The sequence below is a fragment of the Bos taurus genome, chromosome 21, assembly GCF_002263795.3.
Source record: "Bos taurus isolate L1 Dominette 01449 registration number 42190680 breed Hereford chromosome 21, ARS-UCD2.0, whole genome shotgun sequence".
NCBI classification, from domain to species: Eukaryota; Metazoa; Chordata; class Mammalia; order Artiodactyla; family Bovidae; genus Bos; species Bos taurus.
In genome coordinates, this window is record NC_037348.1 from 41,984,437 (window position 1) to 42,010,182 (window position 25,746).

Sequence of the window (25,746 nt, forward strand, 5' to 3'; positions counted from 1 at the left end):
TATCAGGGAACCCTATAATAGAATATTATTTAGCCATGAAAAGAATGAAGTTCTGATACATGTCACAACATGGATAAACCTTGAAAACATGTTAAGTTAAATAAGCCAGATGCAAAAGGAGAAATACTGTATGATTTCACTTACATAGAACATCTAGAATAGCAAATTCACAGAACTAGAAAGCAGATTAGATGGTATGAGGGGTTGGGGGAAGGGGGAGTGAAGAGTTACTGCTTAATGGGTACAGTTTCTCTTTCTGGTGATTAAAAATTTTGGAAATAGATAGTGTTGATGATTGCAAAGTACTGTGAATTTAATGCCGCCAAAATGTACAATGAAAAAAAAAAATGGTGTTATATGTTGCATGTATTTTACTACAAAGTAAAAAGAAAAAAATCATATTTTCAACATTACCCACCACATTTTATAGCCCTTATAATATTCATAAATCTAACTATAGTACAGTCCAGCTGTCTCTCTAGTATAGACACTATATTATATACAAAAGCTGAGTATCTTTACTGATGATGTCTTTGACTAAGAGTCCCCTGTTTGCTCTGGGATCCAGAATTTACATGTCGGCTTCTGAATTTAGGTTTTCTGTCCTTTCTGCCGAGGAATCCTCACTGAATGTTGACTCAAAAAGAACAAGGACAGACTTCTTGAAAACTTTTCTGAAGTTTTCCCCAATAAAGAGGTAGAGTGTGGGAGAAAACACAGTATTGAAGGTAGTAGTTATCACTGTGAGTAAGACAGTCAGCTGGAAAAACAGAGATCTGTTTTCAGTGAGAAGTAAGCCTTGGTATACATGATAGGGCATCCAACACACAAAGAAGGAGACAATGGCTGTCATCATGACTTTGAAGGGCTTGCCGGATTTCAACAGTCCCCTTGCTTTCATCTTTCTGGCTACTCTTTCATAACAAAAGGTGATGATGAGGAAAGGCAGAAGGAAGCCTAGCAAGAAGCGGCTGCTGAAACAGGCTACATGAATCCATTTCCTTAATGTTTGCATCTTTTTGCTCTCCCAGTCAGTAGACACACCATAGTTGTTTTGGCAGGTCACTGTTCCTTTATGGTCATCATGTGTCTCCCTGAAAACCACATAGGGCGTGCTAAGGGCAGCAGCAAAGATCCAGACTCCCAAGATGATGCTGGAAGCCCAGCGTGGGGTTCGATGCAGTTGTGACCACACCGGGTGAAAAGTGAGAAGGTAACGATCAACACTGATGGCCGAGAGGAAGAACACAGAGGCGAACATTGTTGCATACAAAATGCTGTTGAAGATCTTGCACGTGGCCCTTCCAAAGCTCCAGTGATTGTCTTGAAGGTGGGAGATGGCCAAAAATGGCAAAAATAATATTGAAATAAAATAGGAGAGAATGAGATGAAAATATAAGAGAGTATTGACAGTCTTTTTCATTTTGAATTTTAGCACCCATAGATAGAGACCATTGGTGATAGTGCCAATTAAAAATGACATAAACAAAAGAACTACAACAATCACTTTTGAGGCAGACTTTGGAATGTGAATTCTGTTTCTTATTAAAGTAGAGTCATTGAGCAGGAAATCAGTAGAGTTGGTCAGGTCCATAATTGGAATGAGAAACTGGAAATGACAACAAAAAAGAAGCAAAGGAAATGATTAAACATGGAAATTAAAATAGTAATTTTTCCATATTAATATTCAAAATGGCAATGTTTTTAAAATGGCAAACAATATTTCTGCAAGAATACAAATCAGATATTTTTCTTTATTTTTGTATGAGGAATTAGGATCAGATGTGAGAGTTGGACTGTGAAGAAGGCTGAGCGCCAAAGAATTGATGCTTTTGAACTGTGGTGTTGGAGAAGACTCTTGAGAGTCCCTTGGACTGCAAAGAGATCCAACCAGTCCATTCTGAAGGAGATCAGCCCTGGGATTTCTTTGGAAGGACTGATGCTAAAGCTGAAACTCCAGTACTTTGGCCACCTCATGCGAAGAGTTGACTCATTGGAAAAGACTCTGATGCTGGGAGGGATTGGGGGCAGGAGGAGAAGGGGACACCAGAGGATGAGATGGCTGGATGGCATTACTGACTCGATGGACATGAGTCTCAGTGAACTTCGGGAGTTGGTGATGGACAGGGAGGCCTGGCGTGCTGCGATTCATGGGGTCGCAAAGAGTCGGACACGACTGAGCGACTGATCTGATCTGAATTTGAGCACCAAATATAGAAACACTGTAGATGCAATGAATTAATGTGAAGTAGAAATAACATTTGGAATACTTTTACTCTGTTAAGTGATTTAGGTAGCTAAAAGTATTCTAATTAGGTATTAGCCAGAAGTCTGACCCTTCTTGATGGGCACAGGTTCTTGAATATGGCAGTGTAGAAGTTTTACTTGACTAGGACTTGGTTAGGGTGATATTGCTAATGAAACTGAATAACAAACATAACAATGGCTGTAAATTGGTAATCATGTTGGAGCTATAGTTAGACTTCTCCCATGAGCTAATTATATGTAACAAATGTTATTAGCTATTAATAGTATTTAACACTCAGTTCATATGGGAGCTCTGTGGTATACTGTGAGATCATGAAGTGCCTTCCCAAATCAATGAAAGAGGAGGGTGTATTGTAGAACCTCATAGCTGCTCTTTCTTACTTGGAGAGGAGAGAGAAGTCAAGGAACTTATATTTATCCAATACTTGTTGTATGCAAGTAGTTTTATATAAAAATAATTTCTTTTTTCCATATAAAGGCAAATATTTAAACAGAGGAGAAAATGAAGGAGGGGTTTAATTTCTTATTCATCAACATCTCCCACCATACATCCACTGTGGCAGATGGGGAACACCATCAGTGTTTGGTTATTTCTTTGAAAATTGGTAATTTGTGTAAAGTGTTTTTTTAATTAAAAAATTTTATTGCAGTATAGTTGATTTACAATGTTGTGTTAGTTTCAAGAGTAGAGCAAAGTGAATCAGTTATACATATACACATATCTACTCTTTTTTAATATATTCTTTTCCCACATAGGCCATCACAGAGTATTGAGGAGAGTTACCTGTGCTCTACAGCTTGTTCTTATTATTATCTATTTTTTATATAGTAGTGTGTGTATGTCAGTCCCAGTCTTCCAATTTATGCCTCTTCCCTTTTATCTCCTGATAACCATATGTTTGTTTTCTACATGTGTGACTCTACTTTTGTTTTATAAATAAATTCATTTGTACCCCCATTTTTTTTAGACTCCACATTTAAGAAATATCATGTGATATTTGTCTTTCTATGTCTGACTTTCTTCACTCAGTATGACAATCTCTAGGTCTATGCACATGTGTAGTATTTTAATAGTGTTCCATGAAACAAAGTCTTTGATGATTCACAATATCCTATTTCTTGAATAAATGCCCCTGTAATATTGAAAATATAGACCTGAGAATATTTTGGAAAATAGCTATTATAATAGAATCATATCAGCTAATTGGTTTTTGATAAACTGGGTAAAGCAGTGGAAATTACTAATTTTTTTTTTCACTAAACAAAAACATTCTAAGAATACAGAAAGAGAAGAAATACCATAATTACTGTTAAAATCACGACTGCCTTAAGTTAATTCTGCCTGCGAAGGTAGTTGCAAGATTTTCCCTGCCAAGTAGAAAAATGATCCTGTTCAGGAAGATACCTTGGTAGTCTGCTTTGGGAATAAAAAGTGAAGTCTTGGGACATGGCATGGATGAGCAATGGTGAGTGAAAGAGTTGCAGCCCAAGGAAGAGGCTGGTTAAAGGTCCTGGGACCATGTGAAGAGGGAGGAGGAATAAGGATGTTCTCCAGAGAGGGGCCACATGAAAACACAGCAGGTGAGGGGAGGCTTCCAGAGGAGCAAGGGCCAATGAGATATTCTGAGAGGCAGAGACGACACAAGGGATTTAAAATGGGGACTGTCGTAATATTTAATTTTAATCCACTTGCTATGCTTTGGCATGGTGTAATGTCTCCCTTATCCTCATTAATCACAGCTTTCTTGTGTTGGTGGTTGCTCTGGGGAGTGGAAAGAAAAGAGCTTGTGTTTCCTCCAAAGAGAAGAGACCGGTGGTGGGAGAGGAGTTGTTAATGAGATGATGAGTGTGATGGAGACTAGATAGACAGTGGGGCATGAGTAGACAAGGAGAAACAAAATCCTATGGAGGGTTTCTGATAGTGTGTGTGTAGACCTATGTGTATCTATTTGTGTGTGCTGTGTGTGTGTGTACCTGTGTGTCTGTGTGCCTGTGGTCTGTCTTTATATCTGTGGTGCCTTTGTGTGTATGTATGTTCATATATGCTGTGTGTGTCTCTAATGGTATGTGTTTGAATTCATGGGATGTGTGTGGAGCTCTGTGTGTGTGTGTGTGTGTGTGTGTGTATCTGTAATCTGAGCACAGGTGGCATATTTTTGTGGTCTCTGTGGTATCAGCAGTCCGTGTGTGTGTTTATTTGTGTAGTGTGTATGTGTTTAATGTTTGTCTGGTTGTGTGTGTGATAGCTCTGTATGTGCATATGAGAAGCTGAATTATAGAGAAGGTTTTATTAAAAGTTGTGTGGCTGGGCTCCATCTAGAAGGGTGCCTGAAAGTAATGTAGGACTTGAGGAAAATCAACCTTGGTAGTGATTCTGAGGGCTTCCCTGGTGGCTCAGAGATTAAAGCATATAAAGTTTCCTAGGAAGCCTGATTTATTGCACATGACCAGGAGATTTCTTCATCCTTAAACATCTTTTGAAATGGTTTTAAAGTAGTTACTTATAAATTGGGCCTTCCCAGGTGGTGCTAGTGGTAAAGAACTCACCTGCGAATGCAGCATATGCAAAAGATGCAGGTTCGATCCCTGGGTCAGGAAAATCCTGTGGAAGAAGAAATGGCAACTCACTCTAGCATTTTCCAAGGACAGAGGATCCTGGTGGGCTACCGTCCATGGGACTGAAAAGAGCAGGATGTGACTGAGCACAGCACGGCATGGCATTTATAAACTAATGGGGCAGAACTGGGGCTCTGGCATCCCACAGAACTGGGCTTCAATCCTGTCTCTACCACTTACCAGTTCTGTGGTTTTGGACTCTTAATTCCGAGCCTGTTTCATCTTCTAAACCCCAGTGACTTCTTATGAGGACTAAGTGAGATAATATATTTGAATCACTTACCTCCCTTTGTTTGTTGAACTTTTTTTTGGCCTCACTGCATGGCATGTGGAGTCTTTTTTCCCTCACCAGGGATCAAACCCACGCCCTCTGCAGTGGAAGCATGAATTCTTAACCACTGGACCTCCAGGGAAGTCCCCTCAACTTGTTATATTAAGAGTAGCAGGAGCCTCATTTTGTCCTTTTAATGTCATATTTCTCTCTTTCCCAAAGCCCAACTACTAAATTCTAAAGTACCACTAGGGATTTCTGAAAAAATCTAAATGTTCATCTACTGGGGCAAGGGCTGTCAGAGTTATTATGAAGCCTTGCTATAATGATACCTTTGGCATAAGTGACTTTCAAGCAGACCCCACCTTAGCTTGGGATTATAAAGCTACTATGGAGGAGGGGACTACAAAAATCTGTGGAAGCTTGATCTGGAGTGAGCCTAGAGGGTCTATTCAGATGATAGCTCTAGGATAAACCTTCTGTCTCAGGGAACCTTACCTTGAAGCTGTATCTTCACACCAGATGGTCTTGGGAGGGTCAAAGGGACTCTATATCAGCAGTTTCCTCTCCAGCTGCTACTGCTGCTAAGTCGCTTCAAGTTAGTGACACTTTGCCTGCCTTTCACCTGCTTTTCTTCTTGCCTATACTACTTCCCAGCCATGAAACTACTATTTAAATATTCAGCAAGACTTCCTCTTGCTGGTTTCCCTTCCTTTTTCTGTGGAATGTATACTCTAAAGGTGTAGGCAGACAGTTGAGTATTTCTTCAAATAATTTCTCCATTTTAAGGAAAGATTTAAAAAATTCCATAAACAATGTTATGCTATTCAGGTTACTCTATTTCAGTTCAGTTCAGTTCAGTCGCTCAGTCATGTCCGACTCCTTGCGACCCCGTGGACTGCAGCACATCGGGCCTCCCGGTCCATGACCAACTCCTGGAGTTTACCCAAACTCATGTCCATTGAGTCAGTGACACCATTCAACCATCTCATCCTGTCGTCCCCTTCTCCTCCTACCTTCAATCTTTCCCAGCATGACGGTCTTTTCAAAGGAGTCAGTTCTTCACATGAGGTGGCCAAAGTATTAGAGTTTCGGCTTCAACATCAATCCTTCCAATGTACACTCAGGACTGATCTCCTTTCGCATGGACTGGTTGGATCTCCCTGCAGTCCAAGGGACTCTCAAGAGTCTTCTCCAACACCACAGTTCAAAAACATTATTCTGTTTAACTATTGTTATTCCATTAACAAAGCTTGTTTCTGGTGTTAAAACACTGACTAAAAATCACCTCAAAAGAAAATTACCATCTCATATTTGGTCATCCCACCAGACATCTATTCTGCCTTGATTCTAGCTTGTTAATTAGCATATGGATACATGGTGTTGGGTACATAGGGAGGTGATAACTATTAAGCATGGAAAAGTTAGAATCTGAAAATGGTAGAATCTCCTGCTGGAGAGACAGTGGTCAGAAAGGAAAACTCAAATATTGAGTTTCACAGTAAAATGGAATGTATGAAAACAGGCCAAAAATTAATATTGTTTAGTGTGAGAAGATGAAGACTGACAGGCAGAAAGATCTGCATTTGTACAGTTGTTGAGAATGGCTAGAAAGAACACAGAATCGGTTACCATATCCAAGAAGACAATTGCATTATAAGAAACTCCTACAATGTGTGTAATGCATTTATGACTGACGGAGCCCTGCATTTTCTATTTTCCTCTCTCTAATCCACCTCTGACATTTTCAGGATCGGCCTCTGTGCTGACCCCAGTGTGCTGATTTCTCTCCTGCTTGCTATCCTCTTCATCTCTGCACTGCCAGTGGAGAAAACGCACATCAAAACTGCTGTGTGGCTTCAGCAGTGACGCTCAGGAATCCAGGATTTGTGTTAGAATTGTAAGCTTTCCTTGCTACTGTAGCCTTATGAAAAACAAACTTACATTTTAGTTCTTAATTTCATTCGAAGGTATGATCTTCAACCTAAGAACTGATCTTCTTTGCTTCAAGATAAGTTTTCAAACTTGCTAATCTTGAGAAATGCTGGACTGGAGCAGCACAAGCTGGAATAGGATTGCCAGGAGAAATATCAATAACCTCAGATATGCAGATGACACCACCCTTATGGCAGAAAGCGAAGAAGAACTAAAGAGCCTCTTGATGAAAGTGAAAGAGGAGAGTGAAAAAGTGGGCTTAAAACTCAACATTCAGAAAATTAAGATCATGGCATCCGGTCCCATCACTTCACGGCAAATAGACGGGAATCAGTGGAAACAGTGGCAGACTTTATTTGGGGGGGGGTTCCAAAATCACTGCAGATGGTGACTGCAGCCATGAGATTAAAAGATGCTTGCTCCGTGGGAGAAAAGTTATGACCAACCTAGACAGCATACTAAAAACAGAGACATTACTTTGCCAACAAAGGTCCGTCTAGTCAAAGCTATGGTTTTTCCAGTAGTCATATATGGATGTGAGAGTTGGACTATAAAGAATTGATGCTTTTGAACTGTGGTGTTGGAGAAGACTCTTGAGAGACCCTTGGACTGCGAGGAGGTCCAACTAGTCCATCCTAAAGGAAATCAGTCCTGAGTATTCATTGAAAGGACTGATGCTAAAGCTGAAACTCCAATACTTTGGCCACCTGATGCGAAAAAATGACTCCTTGAAAAAGACTGTGATGCTGGGAAAGATTGAAGGTGGGAAGAGAGGGGACGACAGAGGATGAGATGGTTGGATGGCATCACCGACTCGATGGACATAAGTTTAAGTAAACACCGGGAGTTGGCAATGGACAAGGCAGCCTGGTGTGCTGCAGTCCATGGGGTCCAAAGAGTTGGACACGAATGAGCAACTGAACTGAACTGAACTGCCTTTTAAAAGGAATTTCTTGCTAGGTTTTCAAACCCTGTGAGCTAATTCACAGATTTGGAACAACCTGAGATATTATTTGATCCATACCTACTAATTTTGAAGATTAGCCAAATGAGATTCAGGGAAGCTGAGTGATTCACAATAGGTTTCCACCAAAAAAAGAACCAAGGGCTCTTTCCACTGCCCTGTACTATTTCATTAGTACAAAAAGGAATTTGGACCAGGTTCTTCCTCCTCCCCCCTCCACTCTACATTTCCAAACTCAACTTTTAGTAAAATTCATAAATAATAAATATATTTGGGACTAGTGTTTAATTCCTTACCCCCAGCCCCTGCCAAAATTTTCACAAGGGCTAGTACCACTATGGCACCCCACTCCAGTACTCTTGCCTGGAAAATCCCCTGGACGGAGGAGCCTGGTAGGCTGCAGTTCATGAGGTTGCTAAGAGTCGGACACAACTGAGTGACTTCACTTTCACTTTTCCTTTCATGCATTGGAGGAGGAAATGGCAACCCACTCCAGTGTTCTTGCCTGGAGAATCCCAGGGACGGCGGGGCCTGGTGGGCTGCCGTCTATGGGGTCACACAGAGTCGGACACCACTGAAGCGACTTAGCAGCAGCAGCAGTACCACTATTACATAGCCTAAAATTTCATTCTTCCATTACTCCCCTGTGAAATACTCTCATTAGTGAGAGTATTTATCTAATAGGTAATTACATCAATGATATTATCTCTGTTGAGAAAGATGCAAACTTCTTGAGGAAGGAGCTTCTCTTCTGTGGCTTTGATGATATGACTTCATTTCACTTTTCATATTTCAAAATAATTCTGGTGGTTTTAAGGGGAATTCATGGAAATGGAAACTTTTATATTGTTTTGATGTGATCACAGTATGAAATAGAAATGCAGAAACAGATGGTGAAATGCTTGAAAGTCTATAAACTCATAAATGTATATAATTTTAGAGCTGAAGGAGACCAAGCAGTTAATTTCATCTAATTCCTGGTACTATAGGTGAAGAAACTAAGATCCATCAAGATATTTGGGAGCTTGTCCTAGATTCCATTATTAGTTAATAAAAGATTTGGGGCAGAAATAATGTACACTGAAAATACTGATGCACTACTTATAGGCACTATATTGATTGCACAAAACAATATAGGAGAGAACACAAAGCCACAGTTACAAATTCTCTTTTACTTACCATATATACAAAACCTTCCTGAATCTCAAGTTTCCTCATTTGTACATGTAAAAAAAAGAAAGAAAACCTCTCCTGAAGTATTCTTTTGAGAATTAATAGTAGTTATTAAATATTATTAAGAGTTATTAATAACAATTCGTTGATACTATATATAATGGGTTAGCACAGTGCCTGGCACATGGTATGCTAAATGCATGATCATTCATATATAAGCTGTATCAGAGAACAACAGCAAACCCAGTAGGCTGGAACGAATCCAGGCAGTGCAATTCAAGAAATATTTATTGAATATCTAATACATGCCAGAGAATGTTCAAGACTAGGGAAAATAAATAATTTTAAAATATTGCCTTTAGTGTTTATAGTTATTAAAAAGATGACATGTGAACAAAACACCTAAGCAATGTTAAGGAAAGCAAGTTCTAGGCCGTAGAAACAGGGTGTTTAAAGGCCTAATGAAAGAGAGCAATGTTTCATTTGTCTGGCTGGGTTCTGCACTTTTCAAGATCACTTCTCATCATCTTCCACATGCCAGCATAGTGGGAACAACAAGACATCTATTAACCTAATGGTTTTTATTCTGACTAAAGTTAGAATCACTTGGAGATCTTTAAAAAATGCAAAATATTCTTGAGATTTAATTGATTTATTTAATATTTATCAAGCAATGTTTTTGTCACTGAGGTTATAGAATAAATAAGAGTTTTGTTCTAATGGAGCTTACATTCTAGTTGGGAGAGATGTACAATAAACCAACAATCCAATGTCAGCTAGCACCTACAGTATTATGCAGAGTGTTATTAATTAAGACGTAGCAATGTGATGAGTAACTAAGTGACTAGCCAAATGGGACTGCTGGGAAAAGTCTTTCAGGAGGTGATATTTAGTGACTTTGGATGACTTAAAGGAGCCAACTGTGCAGGGATTAAGAGAAGAGCATTACCCTGGACCTAACTCACTTCTTGCTGCATGTCTGTTTCCTCTTTATTGACCCCTTTCTACTTTCTGTCTGCTCTTGCTCTCAGAATTAGGTCTCCCCATTTATTAGAATCTTTGGTTCATGACCTTTCAACTTCATGTCATGATTTATGGCTTGTGTTCTCCTCCTTGGCTGGGTCCTTGTTCTGATAGCATTCCTGGAAAGAGAAATTCAGCCTTATTCAGGAAACTATCTCCTGGGTTCATCTGTTCCTAGTCTTATTGGATAAGATCCACCATATCAGGCTCCAGCTGCTCTCCATGTCTGGATAGCATTCCGGGAACTGTAAGTAGGATGTATCTGCAGGAGAGACAGAATGTGAGGCTGGGAACTTGGTCTGCATCTTGTTTATGGAAAGTCTTGGATTCAGATTCAGTCTTGGAGGAAAAAGATTTGGGTTTTGGAGCATAGGTGGGGAGATGGGCTTTTGACAGGATGATAGAATGGAGGCCTTGATAGGCTTGCTTCTCTGCAAACTCAGACTCAGTGTAATCTGCTGAAAGTGAGCAAAGGAAGGGTGATGGAAAACAATGAAAATTTAGAATGTCTGATGGAAGTGATGAGACACATTTAAATTATTGAGCTATGATTAGGGTTTATTTGAGATTAGAATCACTTATTTGTAGATTCCCCCTGGGAATGGGGAAAAATACCTCATTGTGAAAATTTTAAATTATGAGCCATCTACTCTGTTACATTTGCTTTCAGCCTGGATGTAGAAGAAGCAGATTGTCAAAATATTTTTGGCAGATGGTTTCCATGCTAATACTACCAGAGTGGAGGGCCAACAGAGTTGAGACTGCTGATAATATAGTAGAAGTGATATTTCTAGGAGTTTAGGAAGAATAGCAAAACCATTGTGAGTTTGACAGAGAGAGAGAAAGGGCGAGGTTGAGGGACTGGGGGTCTGGTGCAGGTATAGTAGTGTTTGTTTAAATATAGACTATGGTTGAAGTAGGATACTAGAATTTGTAATGTTCATGGTGCGGAAGTTCTATTTTTTACAAAAACTTTTGATTGGGATATAGTTGATTTATAATGTTTTGTTTGATGGTAAGATCTCTGCTGCTGCTGCTGCTAAGTCACTTCAGTCGTGTCCAACTCTGTGTGACCCCATAGATGGCAGCCCACCAGGCTCCCCCGGCCCTGGGATTCTCCAGGCAAGAACACTGGAATGGGTTGCCATTTCCTTCTCCAATGCATGAAAGTGAAAAGTGAAAGTGAAGTCACTCAGTCGTGTCTGACTTAGTGACCCATGGACTGCAGCCTACCAGGCTCCTCCGTCCATGGGATTTTCCAGGCAAGAGTACTGGAGTGGGTTGCCATTGCCTTCTCTGAGTAAGATCTCTAGAGTGCAGTAAAGGAACTCAGGTAGTAAAGTAATCATTGGAATCCACATCTAGAAACTTCAAACTAAAGTATCAATAGTCCTTATCCTAAAAGCAGTGGGAATCACTGAAAGGTTTTAGATAAGAAGTGATATGATTCTGGTGATAGTTTAAAAAGATAGTCTGGCTTTTAAGGTGGAGAATGGATTGGTTAAAAATTAGTGTGGCAGTGGGAAAACTAATGATCTCAGTTTATGTTCCATAGACAAGTAGACCCATAGACAAGAATTCTAAAGTAGGTAGTTTTTTTCTGAAATGACCCCAGGAAACTCTGGTAAGGGATGAGGAAGAGAGATAGGGAAGGGCAGGAGCAAATGAAGGGTGAAACATTAAACAAGGTACTGTGCTGTGCTCAGTCACCCAGTCGTGTCCAACTCTTGGCAGCCCTATGGAATGTAGATACGATTGTGGGTAATTAATGCTTAATCCCACTGAGGAACTCTGGAAAACTCTGGTGTAGAACATATACCACTGGGTTACTTCAGCCAAGGGACAAGGAGCTTGGGTTTTTATATACCAATTCCTGTCAGTTTTTGGTTGATGGATGCTCCCAGAAGGTATTATTTCTTGGTACTTTCTTTTTCACAATATGATAGAATGGGATCAGAGAAAGTTTTGGGGTTAAAAGAAAGTGGATCCTGGCAGAGGAAATTTGGCCAGCAAGAACTGACAGAGTAATAACAAGGAGTTATGGGTGGGCATCAGAGAGGTTCTGCTACATCTGTTCAAGACTATTCTGTTAATTCAGGCAAGAGACAAAGGCAACTTGGACCAAGTAGTGGCGACGAAGATGGGGGTAAGTGAAAGGATTTAGGAGGTACAGGTACATGTATGTGCATATGAGTTTCATGCTTTTCATTTTGTTAACCATGTTTGTAGATTATATGTTTCTGATCCTCTTTTAAGGTAAACTGTAAGCTTGAGATATCCCAAGAAGATAGCAATGAAGTCTAATATTCTTCTGATTTAGTATCCTAAAATTACTGAAAAGTAAAAGCAGTGCTGTCCAGTAGAAATATTATGCAAGTCACATTAAAATTTTCCAGAAGTCAATTTAAAAAGTAAAAAGCAGTAGGTAGAATTCATTTTAATGATGTTATTTCATTTAACTCTCTATATACAAATATTATAATTTCAACATGTAATCAATACAAAATTATTGAAGTATTTGCATCCTTTTTTGAGGGTCTTTAAATTTTGATGTGTTCAGTTTAGTCACTCAGTCATGTCTGACTCTTTGCGACCACATGGACTGCAGCATGCCAGGGTTCTTTGTCCATCACCAACTCCCAGAGCTTACTCAACACATGTCCATGGCATATTTCTTTCCTTTTCTCCCTTGCCTTTTGCTTCTCTTCTTTTCTCAGCTATTTGTAAGGCCTCCTCAGACCATTTTGTCTTTTTGAGTTTCTTTTTCTTGAGAATGATCTTGATCCCTGCCTCCTGTACATTGTCACAAACCTCCAACCATAGTTCTTCAGGCACTCTGTCTATCAGATCTAATCCCTTGAATCTATTTCTCACTTCCACTTATAATCATATGGATTTGATTTAGGTCATACCTGAATGGTCTAATGGTTTTCCCTACTTTCTTCAATTTAAGTCTGAATTTGGCAATAAGGTGTTCATGATCTGAGCCACAGTCAGCTCCCGGTCTTGTTTTTGCTGATTGTATAGAGCTTCTCCATCTTCGGCTGCAAAGAATATAATCAATCTGATTTCGATGTTGACCCTCCGGTGATGTCCATGTGTAGAGTCTTCTCTTGTGTTGCTGGAAGAGGGTGTTTGCTATGACCAGTGCGTTCTCTTGGCAAAACTCTGTTAACTTTTGCCCTGCTTCATTTTGTACTCCAAGGCCAAATTTGCCTGTTACTCCAGGTGTTTATTGACTTCCTGCTTTTGCATTCCAGTCCCCTATAATGGAAAGGACATCTTTTTTGGGTGTTAGTTCTAGAAGGTCTTGTAGGTCTTCTTAGAACTATTCACCTTCAGCTTCTTCAAACGTTACTGGATGGGGGATAGACTTGGATTACTGAGATATTGAACAGTTTGCCTGTTTAGAAACAAACAGAGATCATTCTATTGTTTTTGAGATTGCATCCAAGTACTGCATGTTGGACTCTTTTATTAACTACGAGGGCTACTCCGTTTCTTCTTAGGGATTCTTGCCCAAAGTAATAGATATAATGGTCATCTGAGTTAAATTCCACATAGAAAAAGGAGTACGTCAAGGCTGTATACTGTCACCCTGCTTATTTAACTTCTATGCAGAGTACATCATGAGAAACGCTGGCCTGGAAGAAGCACAAGCTGGAATCAAGATTGCCGGGAGAAATATCAATAACCTCAGATATGCAGATGACACCACCCTTATGGCAGAAAGTGAAGAGGAACTCAAAAGCGTCTTGATGAAAGTGGAGAGTGAAAAAGTTGACTTAAAGCTCAACATTCAGAAAACGAAGATCATGGCATCCGGTCCCACCACTTCATGGGAAATAGATGGGGAAACAGTGGAAACAGTGTCAGACTTTATTTTTTGGGGCTCCAAAATCACTGCAGATGGTGACTGCAACCATGAAATTAAAAGACGCTTACTCCTTGGAAGAAAAGCTATGACCAACCTAGATAGCATATTGCAAAGCAGAGACATTACTTTGCCAACAAAGGTTCGTCTAGTCAAGGCTATGGTTTTTCCAGTGGTCATGTATGGATGTGAGAGTTGGACTGTGAAGAAGGCTGAGGGCCGAAGAATTGATGCTTTTGAACTGTGGTGTTGGAGAAGACTCTTGAGAGTCCCTTGGACTGCAAGGAGTTCCAACCAGTCCATTCTGAAGGAGATCAGCCCTAGGATTTCTTTGGAAGGAATGATGCTAAAGCTGAAACTCCAGTCCTGAATACTGAAACTAAAATTTACTGTGTAATATTAACATGGTTTTGGACTTTTCCTTCATATATATTATTTTAAGACTTCCAAGTTAAGTGTGAGATATAATTTTTAAAGTTGGTAAAGATTTCTACTAAGGAGAACTAGATGGCTAGAATGACAATTTCCTTAACTTTTTTGACCTTAAAATAGCTGGTAAGGGTGATTTCCTGAAGATAAATATTTCTTACTGTTTGCTAGTTAGACAGGAAATTCTCTTTAAGGTTTTGATATAAAAATCAGTAGTTTTACAGCTCATTTTACTTTCATTTCTCTTAGGCAATATCCTAGGTCCCTCTCTTCTTTATTTCACAACCACAATTATCAGAACATAATATAAGATTGGAATTCACAGTTCCTTGTCTTATGAAGCATGCTCCTTTTCTTTCTGTCTTCACGATGGAAATGAGAAATTTCTATTGCTCAGTACGTGAAATAACATAGGACAATATAAGTTGGTCCTTGACTAAGATTATAATCTGATAATATCAAAGGTCCTGGATACCTAGAGGAATGAAATTAAATATTTTAATATACTTATAAAACTGCATCCTTTAAGGTATACTTATGAAAGCCATCATCAAATGTGGCTTATTTATGTTTTTTCCCCAAAGTTGTGGATACAAACAGAATAAAAACTAAGGCAAGTTGGGCCTACTGTGGCTTAATCAGTGTAAGTAAGGAGTCATCATGACTGTAGCCAATTTGGAGGTGAAGAGTTTTCTCATGGCTGCTTGAAACTTGGGCTTCCCTGGTGGCTCAGACGGTAAAAAATCTGCCTGCAATGCAGGAGACCTGGGTTTGTTCTCATTTCACTATTCTTGCCTGGAGAATTCCATGGTCAAAGGAGATTGGCACAGAGTCAGACATGACTGAGCAACTAACACACACACCCCAGAACCTTGTTTTTATGAGGCCTTAAGGGAGTCTAGGGTAGGTCTCTTTACTTATAAATAAGGATTCCTCTGAGGAGCCTGCAGCACTGCTTAAAGAGTGACCAAAAAATAACCTAACAAAAGCGTAAAAAAAGCTTTGACTTCAGATGTACCTGAATTCAAATCTTTTAGTATTTTTTTAATAAGACATGGCCTCAGTCCTATCACTTAGAGTCTAAGTTTCAGATGTCCCCTATTTATCTTCAGTTCAGTTCAGTTCAGTTCAGTTGCTCAGTCGTGTCCGACTCTTTGAGACCCCATGAATTGCAGCACACCAGGCCTCCCTGTCCATCACCAACTCCGGGAGTTCACTCAAACTCATGGGGTCACTAAGAGTCGGATACAACTGAGCAACTTCACTTTCACTTTTCACTTTCATGCGTTGGAGGAGGAAATGGCAACCCACTCCAGTGTTCTTGCCTGGAGAATCCCAGGGACAGGGGAGCCTGGTGGGCTGCCGTCTATGGGGTCGCACAGAGTCGGACACGACTGAAGTGACTTAGCAGCAGCAGCAGTAGCAGCATGTCCATCGAGTCAGTGATGCCATCCAGCCATCTCATCCTCTGTCGTCCCCTTCTCCTCCTGCCCCCAATCCCTCCCAGCATCAGAGTCTTTTCCAATGAGTCAACTCTTCACATGAGGTGGCCAAAGTATTGGAGTTTCAGCTTTAGCATCAGTCCTTCCAAAGAACACCCAGGACTGATTTCCTTTAGAATGAATTGGTTGGATCTCCTTGCTGTCCAAAGGACTCTCATGAAAGAGCTTTTAAAAAAGTTTAACTAACTAGTTTTTGTTTTTGACTGTGGTATATAAATCTAAATATGTACAGCTGCTGCTGCTGCTAAGTCACTTCAGTCATGTCAGACTCTGTGCAATCCCATAGACAGCAGCCCACCAGGCTCCGCCATCCCTGGGATTCTCCAGTCAAGAACACTGGAGTGGGTTGCCATTTCCTTCTCCAATTCATGAAAGTGAAAAGTGAAAGTGAAGTCGCTCAGTCGTGTCCGACTCCTAGTGACCCCATGGACTGCAGCCTACCAGGCTCCTCTGTACATGGGATTTACATTTCTATAAAAATGGGACCCACTATGCATCCTGTTTGGTAACTGTTTCCATTTAATAATGTGTTATACATGTCTTTCATCTCAATAAACTATTAATGAATATACATATACATCATCATTTTTTTTTAACATCATCATTTTGATAGCTATCATTTGATAATCCCTTGCATCATTTGATAGTCCCTTGCAGGCTATTTTGAGGATTTTAGTATGAGATAAAAATATGTGACCGTAACTGAATGACACCACCCTTATGGCAGAAAGTGAAGAAGAACTAAAGAGCCTCTTGGTGAAAGTGAAATACGAGAGTGAAAAAATTGGCTTAAAACTCAGCATTCAGAAAACTAAGATCATGGCATCTGGTCCCATCACTTCATTGCAAATAGATGGGGAAACAATGGAAACAGTGACAGACTTTATTTTGGGGGGGCTCCAAAATCAATGCGGATGATGACTGTAGCCATGAAATTAAAAGACACTTGCTCCTTGGAATAAAAGCTATGACCAACGTAGACAGCATACTAAAAAGCAGAGACATTACTTTGCCAACAAAGGTCCATCTAATCAAAGCTATGGTTTTTCCAGTAGTCATGTATGGATGTGAGAGTTGGACTATAAAGAAAGCTGAGCGCTGAAGAATTGATGTTTTTGAACTGTGGTGTTGGAGAAGACTCTTGAGATTCCCTTGGACTGCAAGGAGATCCAACTAGTCCATCCTAAAGGAAATCAGTCCTGAATATTCATTGGAAGGACTGATGCTGAAGCTGAAACCCCAGTACTTTGGTCACCTGATGTGAAGAACCAACTCATTGGAAAAGACCCAGATGCTGGGAAAGATTGAAGGAGGGAGGAGAAGGGGACAACAGAGGATGGCATCACTGATGTGATGGGTATGAGTTTGAGTAGGCTCTGGGAATTGGTGATGGATGGGGAAGCCTGGAATGCTGCAGTCCATGGAGTCACAAAGAATTGGACACAACTGAGTGACTGAACTGAACTGAAGTTGCATATAGCAGTTTAAAAATAACTGAAATATAAATAGGACTGAATTTAGGTTTCTCACAATCAGCCTGCAGGCAGACCTTTTCCCACCTATCTTTGCTAGCCAGCCACCATCGTGCAGGCTGCAAGACCTCCACACATAATTGCCTCATACATCAGGACCAGGAACCCTGCATCTCAGACATCACTGAAGGCATCAGAACAAAGGTGGCACAAGAACCCACATAGAAATTGTAGGTCATGATGGCTTTCTGCGATGGAACATCATGGAATATTGGGGCGCTATAGAAAAACAAAAAAAAAAGCCTATTTTACTAATTCAGGACCTGAAAGGCCAGCAGACTCCTAGAGGAAAGAAACAATTAAAGGATAGCTTCTCAGAGCAGAAAGTTCATTTTCATCTCTGTGAATTTCTTCATTTCTAGCACCCTAGGAATGTTTGTTCTCTTCTTTACAGAAAATTCACCTAATGGCCTCCCACTTCAGTGAGATTATCAGAACATGAAAAACACTTCAGATTCCTATCTGAAAATATGTGTTCCTCCTACTACATTCTAGGTTTAAAATGCTCCCTTAACATTCCAAAAATTATTTTTGTAAATGATGTTGGCTGCAGTTCAAAACACTGTTGTATGGAGCATTCACTAGGCTAGTTCACAGTCCCTCTCTGAATACCAGTTTACAGACACACTCTCAGATGGTTTGGGATAGAGAGAGATCCTAGGTCTTGTCCTAAGTCACAGAGTCCTTGGAGCAGAGTCCACAGGAGGAACTCTGAGGTGTGTTGTTTGCCATCCCTCCTTCAGACTAAACCTCTTGAAAAGGATCCTCTGAGCTGAGGATGCTGGTGAAGATAGAGCCTGCTGGGAGGAGGGCTGCATATTTGGCATCTTATAGTGCTATCCCAGTGGGTTCTCCAACTAACCCGACAGAGGTTTCAGTTCCTCATCAGAGGAGGCTGTAAATATTGAAAGAGAGTATAGGTCATATGGCCAACTATATTTCTATGTGTCAAGTACTGTGCTGGCACTATAGATAGAAGAGTAAACTAGACAAGAGTGGTTCGGCTATTGGGGAGCTTCTGAATTAGTGTGGGGGAAAACAGGACATATGAGGCAAATAGAGTAAACTGTGTTTAATGATGTAAAGAGAAAATTGACTGAGACCTGGTGTTAGGGAGATTTCCTTGAGGGAGTAACATTTGAGCTGAGACTTGAAGTTAGGTGGATAAAGAGAGTGAAGGAGTAACATTTCCAGCAAAAGAGACACCTTGTGAAAAGGCCTCAGGTTTGACTGAGAAGTTCAATAAGGTCTCCCTGGTGAGCTCAGTCGGTAAAGAATCTGCCTGCAATGAGGGAGATCTGGGTTTCATCCCTGTGTTGGGAAGATCCCTAGGAGGAGGGCGTGGCAACACATTCCAGTACACTTGCATGGAGAATCCCCATGGATAGAGGAGCCTGTGGGCTGCAGTCCATGGGGTTGCAAAGAGTGGAACACGACTAAGTGACTAAGCATGAGACAGAGGGCAGAGACCTGGGGAGAGGGATGAGGCAGGAGATGTTCATAGGGCCAGATCATGGAGGCCTTTACAGGCCATGTTAATTGCACTGCATTTTATTTGAAGGGTAATGGGAAGGGGAAAATGCCACATGAATTAATTTGCTGGGGCTGCCTTAACTCAACACCACAGACTGGTGTCTTAAACAACAGGAAGTAATGGTCTCACAGTTCTACAGGCCAGAAGTCCGAGATCAAGATGCTGGTAGGGTTGGTTTCCTCTAAGGCCTCTTTCTTTAGCTTACAGGTGGCTCCATTGTTGTCACCTCTTCAAAGGGTCTTTTCTTTTAGGGTATGCCCCTAGGGTCTAATTATTAGAGAAATGCAATTCAAAACAACAATGAGATATCACCTACACCAGTCAGAATGGCTATCATCAAAAAAATCCACAAATAATAAATGCTGGAGAGGGTGTGGATTTTTTTGATGATAGCCATTCTGACTGGTATGAGGCGATATCTCATTGTAGTTTTGAATTGCATTTCTCTAATAATTAGTGATGTTGAATATATTTTCAAGTGCCTATTGGCCATCTGTATGTCTTCTTTAAAGAGATGTCTATTTAGGTCTTCTGCTCATTTTCTGAAGGGGTTGTTTGCCAGCATCTCTTTTTAAACTTTTTATTTTGTTTTGAGGTATAGTTGATGAACAAACAATATTGTGACGGGTGAGCAGTGAAGGGATTCAGCCGTGCATATACATGTATCCATTCTCCTCCAAACTCTCCTCCCATCCAGGCTGCCACGTAACATTGAGAAGAGTTCCATGTGCTATATTGTAGGTCCTCAATGACTATCTGTTTTAAATGAAGCAGTATGTACATGTCCGTCCCCAGCTCCCTAAGTATCACTTCCCCTCATCCTTCTCCATCACCCCTCCCTGCCCTGGCAACCATAAGCTCCTTCTTGAAGCCTGTGAATCTGTTTCTGTTTTGGAAGTAAATTCATTTATATAATTTCTTTTTAGATTCCACATATAAGGGGTGTCATATATTATTTCTCTTTCTCTGACTTATTTCACTCAGTATGACACTCTCTACATCCATCCCATGTTGCTCCAAATGGCATTATTTCATTCTTTTTAATGAATTTAGTAATATTCCATTGTACATATGTACCACATCTTATTTATCCATTCCTGTGCTTATAGACATTTCGGTTGCTTCCATGTCTTGGCTATTGTAAATAGTACTGCAATGAACATTGGGGTGCATGTATCTTTTTGGATCATGTTTTCCTCTAGATATATGCCCAGGGGTGGGATTGCAGGGTCATATAGTAGCTCTACCACACAATTGCACTCATCTCACACGCTAGTAAAGTAATGCTCAAAATTCTCCAAGCCAGGCTTCAGCAATATGTGAACCGTGAACTTCCTGATGTTCAAGCTGGTTTTAGAAAAGGCAGAGGAACCAGAGATCAAATTGCCAACATTCGCTGGATCATGGAAAAAGCAAGAGAGTTCCAGAAAAGCATCTATTTCTGCTTTATTGACTATGCCGAAGCCTTTGACTGTGTGGATCACAATAAACTGTGGAAAATTCTGAAAGAGATGGGAATACCAGACCACCTGGTCTGCCTCTTGAGAAATTTGTATGTAGGTCAGGAAGCAACAGTTAGAACTGGACATGGAACAACAGACTGGTTCCAAATAGGAAAAGGAGTTCGTCAAGGCTGTATATTGTCACCCTGTTTATTTAACTTCTATGCAGAGTACATCATGAGAAACGCTGGCCTGGAAGAAACACAAGCTGGTATCAAGATTGCCAGGAGAAATATCAATAACCTCAGATATGCAGATGACATCACCCTTATGGCAGAAAGTGAAGAGGAACGCAAAAGCCTCTTGATGAAAGTGAAAGTGGAGAGTGAAAAAGTTGGCTTAAAGCTCAATATTCAGAAAATGAAGATCTGGTCCCATCACTTCATGGGAAATAGATGGGGAAACAGTGGAAACAGTGTCAGACTTTATTTTTCTGGGCTTCAAAATCACTACAGATGGTGACTGCAGCCATGAAATTAAAAGACGCTTACCCCCTGGAAGGAAAGTTATGACCAACCTAGATAGCTTATTCAAAAGCAGAGACATTACTTTGCCAACAAAGGTTTGTCTAGTCAAGGCTATGGTTTTTCCTGTGGTCAGGTATGGATGTGAGAGTTGGACTGTGAAGAAGGCTGAGCGCTGAAGAATTGATGCTTTTGAACTGTGGTGTTGGAGAAGACTCTTGAGAGTCCCTTGGACTGCAAGGAGATCCAACCAGTCCATTCTGAAGGAGATCAGCCCTGGGATTTCTTTGGAAGGAATGATGCTAAAGCTGAAACTCCAGTACTTTGGCCACCTCATGCGAAGAGGTGACTCATTGGAAAAGACCCTGATGCTAGGAAGGATTGGGGGCAAGAGGAGAAGGGGACGACAGAGAATGAGATGGCTGGATGGCATCACTGACTCGATGGACGTGAGTCTCAGTGAACTCCAGGAGTTGATGATGGACAGGGAGGCCTAGCATGCTGTGATTCATGGGGTTGCAAAGAGTCGGACATGACTGAGCGACTGATCTGATCTGATCTGATCTGATTTTTAGTTTTATAGGGAACTTTCATATTATTCTCCATAGTGGCTGTATCAATTTACATTCCCACCAACAGTGTAGGAGGGTCCCATCTCTCCACACCCTCTCCAGCATTTATTATTTGTGGATTTGTTTTGATGATAGCCATTCTGACTGGTGTGAGGTGATGTCTCATTGTAGTTTTGAATTTCATTTCTCTAATAATTAGTGATGTTGAATATCTTTTCAAGTGCCTATTGGCCATCTGTATGTCTTCTTTAAAGAGATATCTATTTAGGTCTTCTGCTCATTTTCTGAGGGGATTGTTTGCCAGCATCTCTTTGTATACCCAAGTTTTCTTTGTTTATAAGGACACCAACCAGATTAGATTAGAGCCCCCATAATGGTCTTGTTTTAACTTAATTGCCTCTTTTTTTAGCGTTTAGGAATTTTTTTTAAATCAAGGTATAATCAACATATAGCATTAATTTAGTTTCAGGTATACAGCATAATGATGCAATATTTGTATATATTGCAAAATGATCACCATGAAAAGTCTAGTTAACATCCTTTAATTACTCTTTAAAGGGCCTATCACAAAGTCATCACATTTAAGGTACTAGGAGTTAGGATTTCACCATATGAGTTTGGGGGGACATATTCAGCTCATAATACTATTTATGTGCCTGTTGTGTGGACAATGTATTAGAAGGAGGCAATAGTGTAGACTGTATTGGAAAAATGATAGTGACCTGGGACTTCCTTGATGGTCCAATGGTTGAGTCTGCCTTGCAATTCAGGGGATGTAGGTTTAATACCTGGTCGGGGAACTATGATCCCATATGCTGCACACAAACTAAGCCTGCAGGCCACAACTACTGAGCCTGTGCTCTAGAGCCCACAAGCCACAACTAGAGAGTTCATGCACCACAACGAAGAACCCCAAATGACACAACTGAGATCCCATGTGCCACAACTGAGTCCCAACACAGCCAAATTCTTTGAGATTAATTTAAAAAATGATAGTGGGGATGATAGCCAAGACGTGTATTGTGAAGACAGAGAAAATGCAATGGGTTTGAGAAGCACTTCTAAGGAGGATTCATGGAATCTGAGGGTGAGGGAGAAGGAGGAGTCAAAGATGACTCCTAAATTTCTTGTTCTGCATCTGGCTGGATGGTGATGCAGTTTGTTTAGAAAAAGAAGAATGGAAAAAGAGAACAGTGATTTGTGGGGAAGATGATGGGCTCATTTCTGCTCATGTTGAATGTGGGTATCTGTCGGACATCCAGGGGAGATGACGAGCAAAGTGTTTGCTGGAGAGGAAATCAACCTCTATCACAGAGCAGATTGCCATCTAGATCATCTACTATAAGAGACAAGGTTGCTGTTGAAATCGCACGAGTCAGATGGGGCTCTTATGGGAAGCTATCCAACACTCACACTGGGACTTGAACCCACTGGCTGGAACTCGAACCCACTTTTAATTGGAATTGCACACCTGATCTCAGGACTTAATGAAGCGCAGGATCTTTATGTCCCATCCCAGAAGGAATTCAGTGAGCTGCAAAGTGATAGTTAAGAAATAGATTTATTGAGAGAGATACCGACTCCATAGTCAGTGTGGACCATTTCAGAAGGTGAGAGGCCGTGGGAAATACACATTTCATAGACAGAATGTGGTCAGCCTCAAAAGGCAGTAGCGGACCTGAAATACAGGGTGGTTAGCTTTTATCAGCTGTGTAATTTCATGGGCTAACAAGTGGGCGAATTAGTCCAAGTGTTTTGGGAAAGGAGTGGGGATTTCCAGAAACTGGCCCACCCTCGCTTTTTGGCTTTTTGTGGTTGGCCTAGGAACTGTCATGGCCCCTGTAGGTGAGTCATTTAGCATATACTAATGTATTGCAATGAGCATATAATGAGGCTCAAGGTCTACTGGAAGTTGAATCTTTCACCACCTTGGGCCTAGTTGGTTCTAACCAGTTTATGTCATATTCACAACAGCTGTGTCATTCTTTAAGTGTTGCACCCTGTCCCCTTCCCTCCTGTTTCACTGTTATCTGGTCCTTGTATTTTACTTTTCATGGGAAAAAAAAAATTATTGCCCTTTTCAAAAATGTGCTCTTGGCATCTTTAGAAATTCTTTCTCAAAATTTGCTAAGCTATAAGGTTCAGTAGTTTTTTATAGTTAACATTGTGGAATATTTCTTTAATAATTTTCGATAGTTGGCTTGACTTGTGACTTAATATGCCTAAAGGAATCGCCTAATATTATTAACCTCTTCTTGAGGATAGGAATGCTCTTTTCATTTCCTTCCTGCATGCAAAGCTTAATAAAAGATGGAGTCTTGCACTAAAAGTGAAGTGTGTAAAACTCTTAAGTAGATGGTAGAACAGAAGGCCTTCTCATGGCAGCACAAAGACCCTAGTAGTGCATTCATATGTGGCCTCTCAGTGGAAACAAGGGTGTTAATGGGAGATGGGGAGCAGAAAGGCTGTGTCAGGAGGCACAATGTGTCATGGCACCAGGGTCATGGTCAGCAGTGTCCTTGGAATGAAGGCTGAGCCCTGCGGCAGTTGGAGGGAGGCTGGAACTAGGTTAGGGGTCAGGAAAGAGTTGCTTCACTCCTGGTAGAAGAGGTTCTCATTGAGCAACCTGCCCCACATTACCTAAAGGGCCATGGAGGAGATGCCAGCTTACTAGAAGTTGGCTGTATGGAATTCAGGTGATTAACCTGCTTGGTTTGCCTAGGCCTGAGGGGGCTTCCTGAGATGACGGACTTTCAGTTTCAAAACTAGGTAGGCCCTGGAGAAACTGAGATGAGTTGGTTACTCTATAAAAGTGTTCTAATAGACCTAGGGTCTTTGGTCCTTGAGTTATCTTAGAAGATGTAACTTTAGCCTATAGCAAATAAATCTGCATGACTCACTGTAACCTTCTTAGTAAGAGAACTGCTACAACTGCTTTCTGTTTTTAATAAATTAAATAGTTTATGTTTCTAATAAGTTAGAGTTCATTAGAGTGTCTGAATGCTCCGATTTGTCTGGGACAATCCCAATTTATACTTGTTGTCCAAGATAATTAATAGGGTCTTCTGCAGTCTCAAAAGTGTTCTGATTTGGATGACAAATTATATGGTCACTCTATCTTTAATAAAATGATCATTCTTAAACAGGAGTACTATTTTGTGAGTCTTGGCAAAGCAGGCCAATTTTTATATAATAATATTTGACAGCATTCTTTTAAGATGATTCACTATGTACTACTTTTAATAAATACATTTTAAAAAATTGAAATTTTTTCCATTCAGAGGTACTTGACCACAGTTTCACCTCTGAAATCAGAATTCATTACACACACACATATTCCCTGTTTATCTCACTCACATTTGACCATCTTATTACTTCACAAAAGTATCATGGAACTTTAAATTTTATTTCTATTTAAAGAAGCTTTTCATTATACTTTAAAACAAGAAATCAGAAGTTGAAAGGGGAAACATTTTACATAATAGCGAGGAGTCAATGCAAATTGTGTGGGTGTGGAGGAAGGATTATCCTATTAAGGAAACATTAAAAGAATTAAAATTATCTAGTAATGTACTTATTACTAAAATATTATCAGATAATTTGGTATGAAAACCAAATTATTTCTGGACCTGTTTCTGCATAGGAAATTTACTATACAGAATGTCTAAAAATTATTCATGTAAAATAGAAATAGGTGTTATTAAAAAAATAAGTATAAAGAATATTTATGTGTAGTATCTGAAGAAACTGTATCCCAAATAAACCTCTTCTAAAGTTGTGAAACATCTATTTGAATACATTTCACATTTACTCACACCACAATTGAATGTTCACCTCCTTTTCACCCATGTTTAAGATCACCCATCTGGTTTTCCATGTCAATGAATATTACTGACCACTAGAGGGAGAAACAAGAAAGGCTTTGTAAATTTTGACAATTCTGAGCGATTAGTAAAATGTACTAATTGTAGTGAAATCTGAATTCAAGAAAGGCACTCACAGATACAGTTGTTGTTGAAATCTGTTGATTCTATGGACTCTTATAGAAACAATGTAATAGAAAGATGATGTGACTTCTCTAAAGCAT

General features: G+C 40.2%; 1 protein-coding gene across 1 annotated transcript; it reads right to left on the reverse strand.

Moving 5' to 3' along the window:
- Positions 1-209: 209 nt before the first annotated feature.
- GPR33 (G protein-coupled receptor 33) lies at positions 210-6,287 on the reverse strand. Its single transcript, XM_059879340.1, has 2 exons — positions 4,816-6,287; positions 210-1,609 (listed from the first exon to the last, which is right to left on the reverse strand). Exons 1-2 carry the CDS (start codon positions 4,987-4,989, stop codon positions 572-574), a joined length of 1,212 nt encoding a protein of 403 aa, XP_059735323.1. The 5' UTR covers positions 4,990-6,287; the 3' UTR covers positions 210-571.
- Between the last annotated feature and the right edge of the window lie 19,459 nt (positions 6,288-25,746).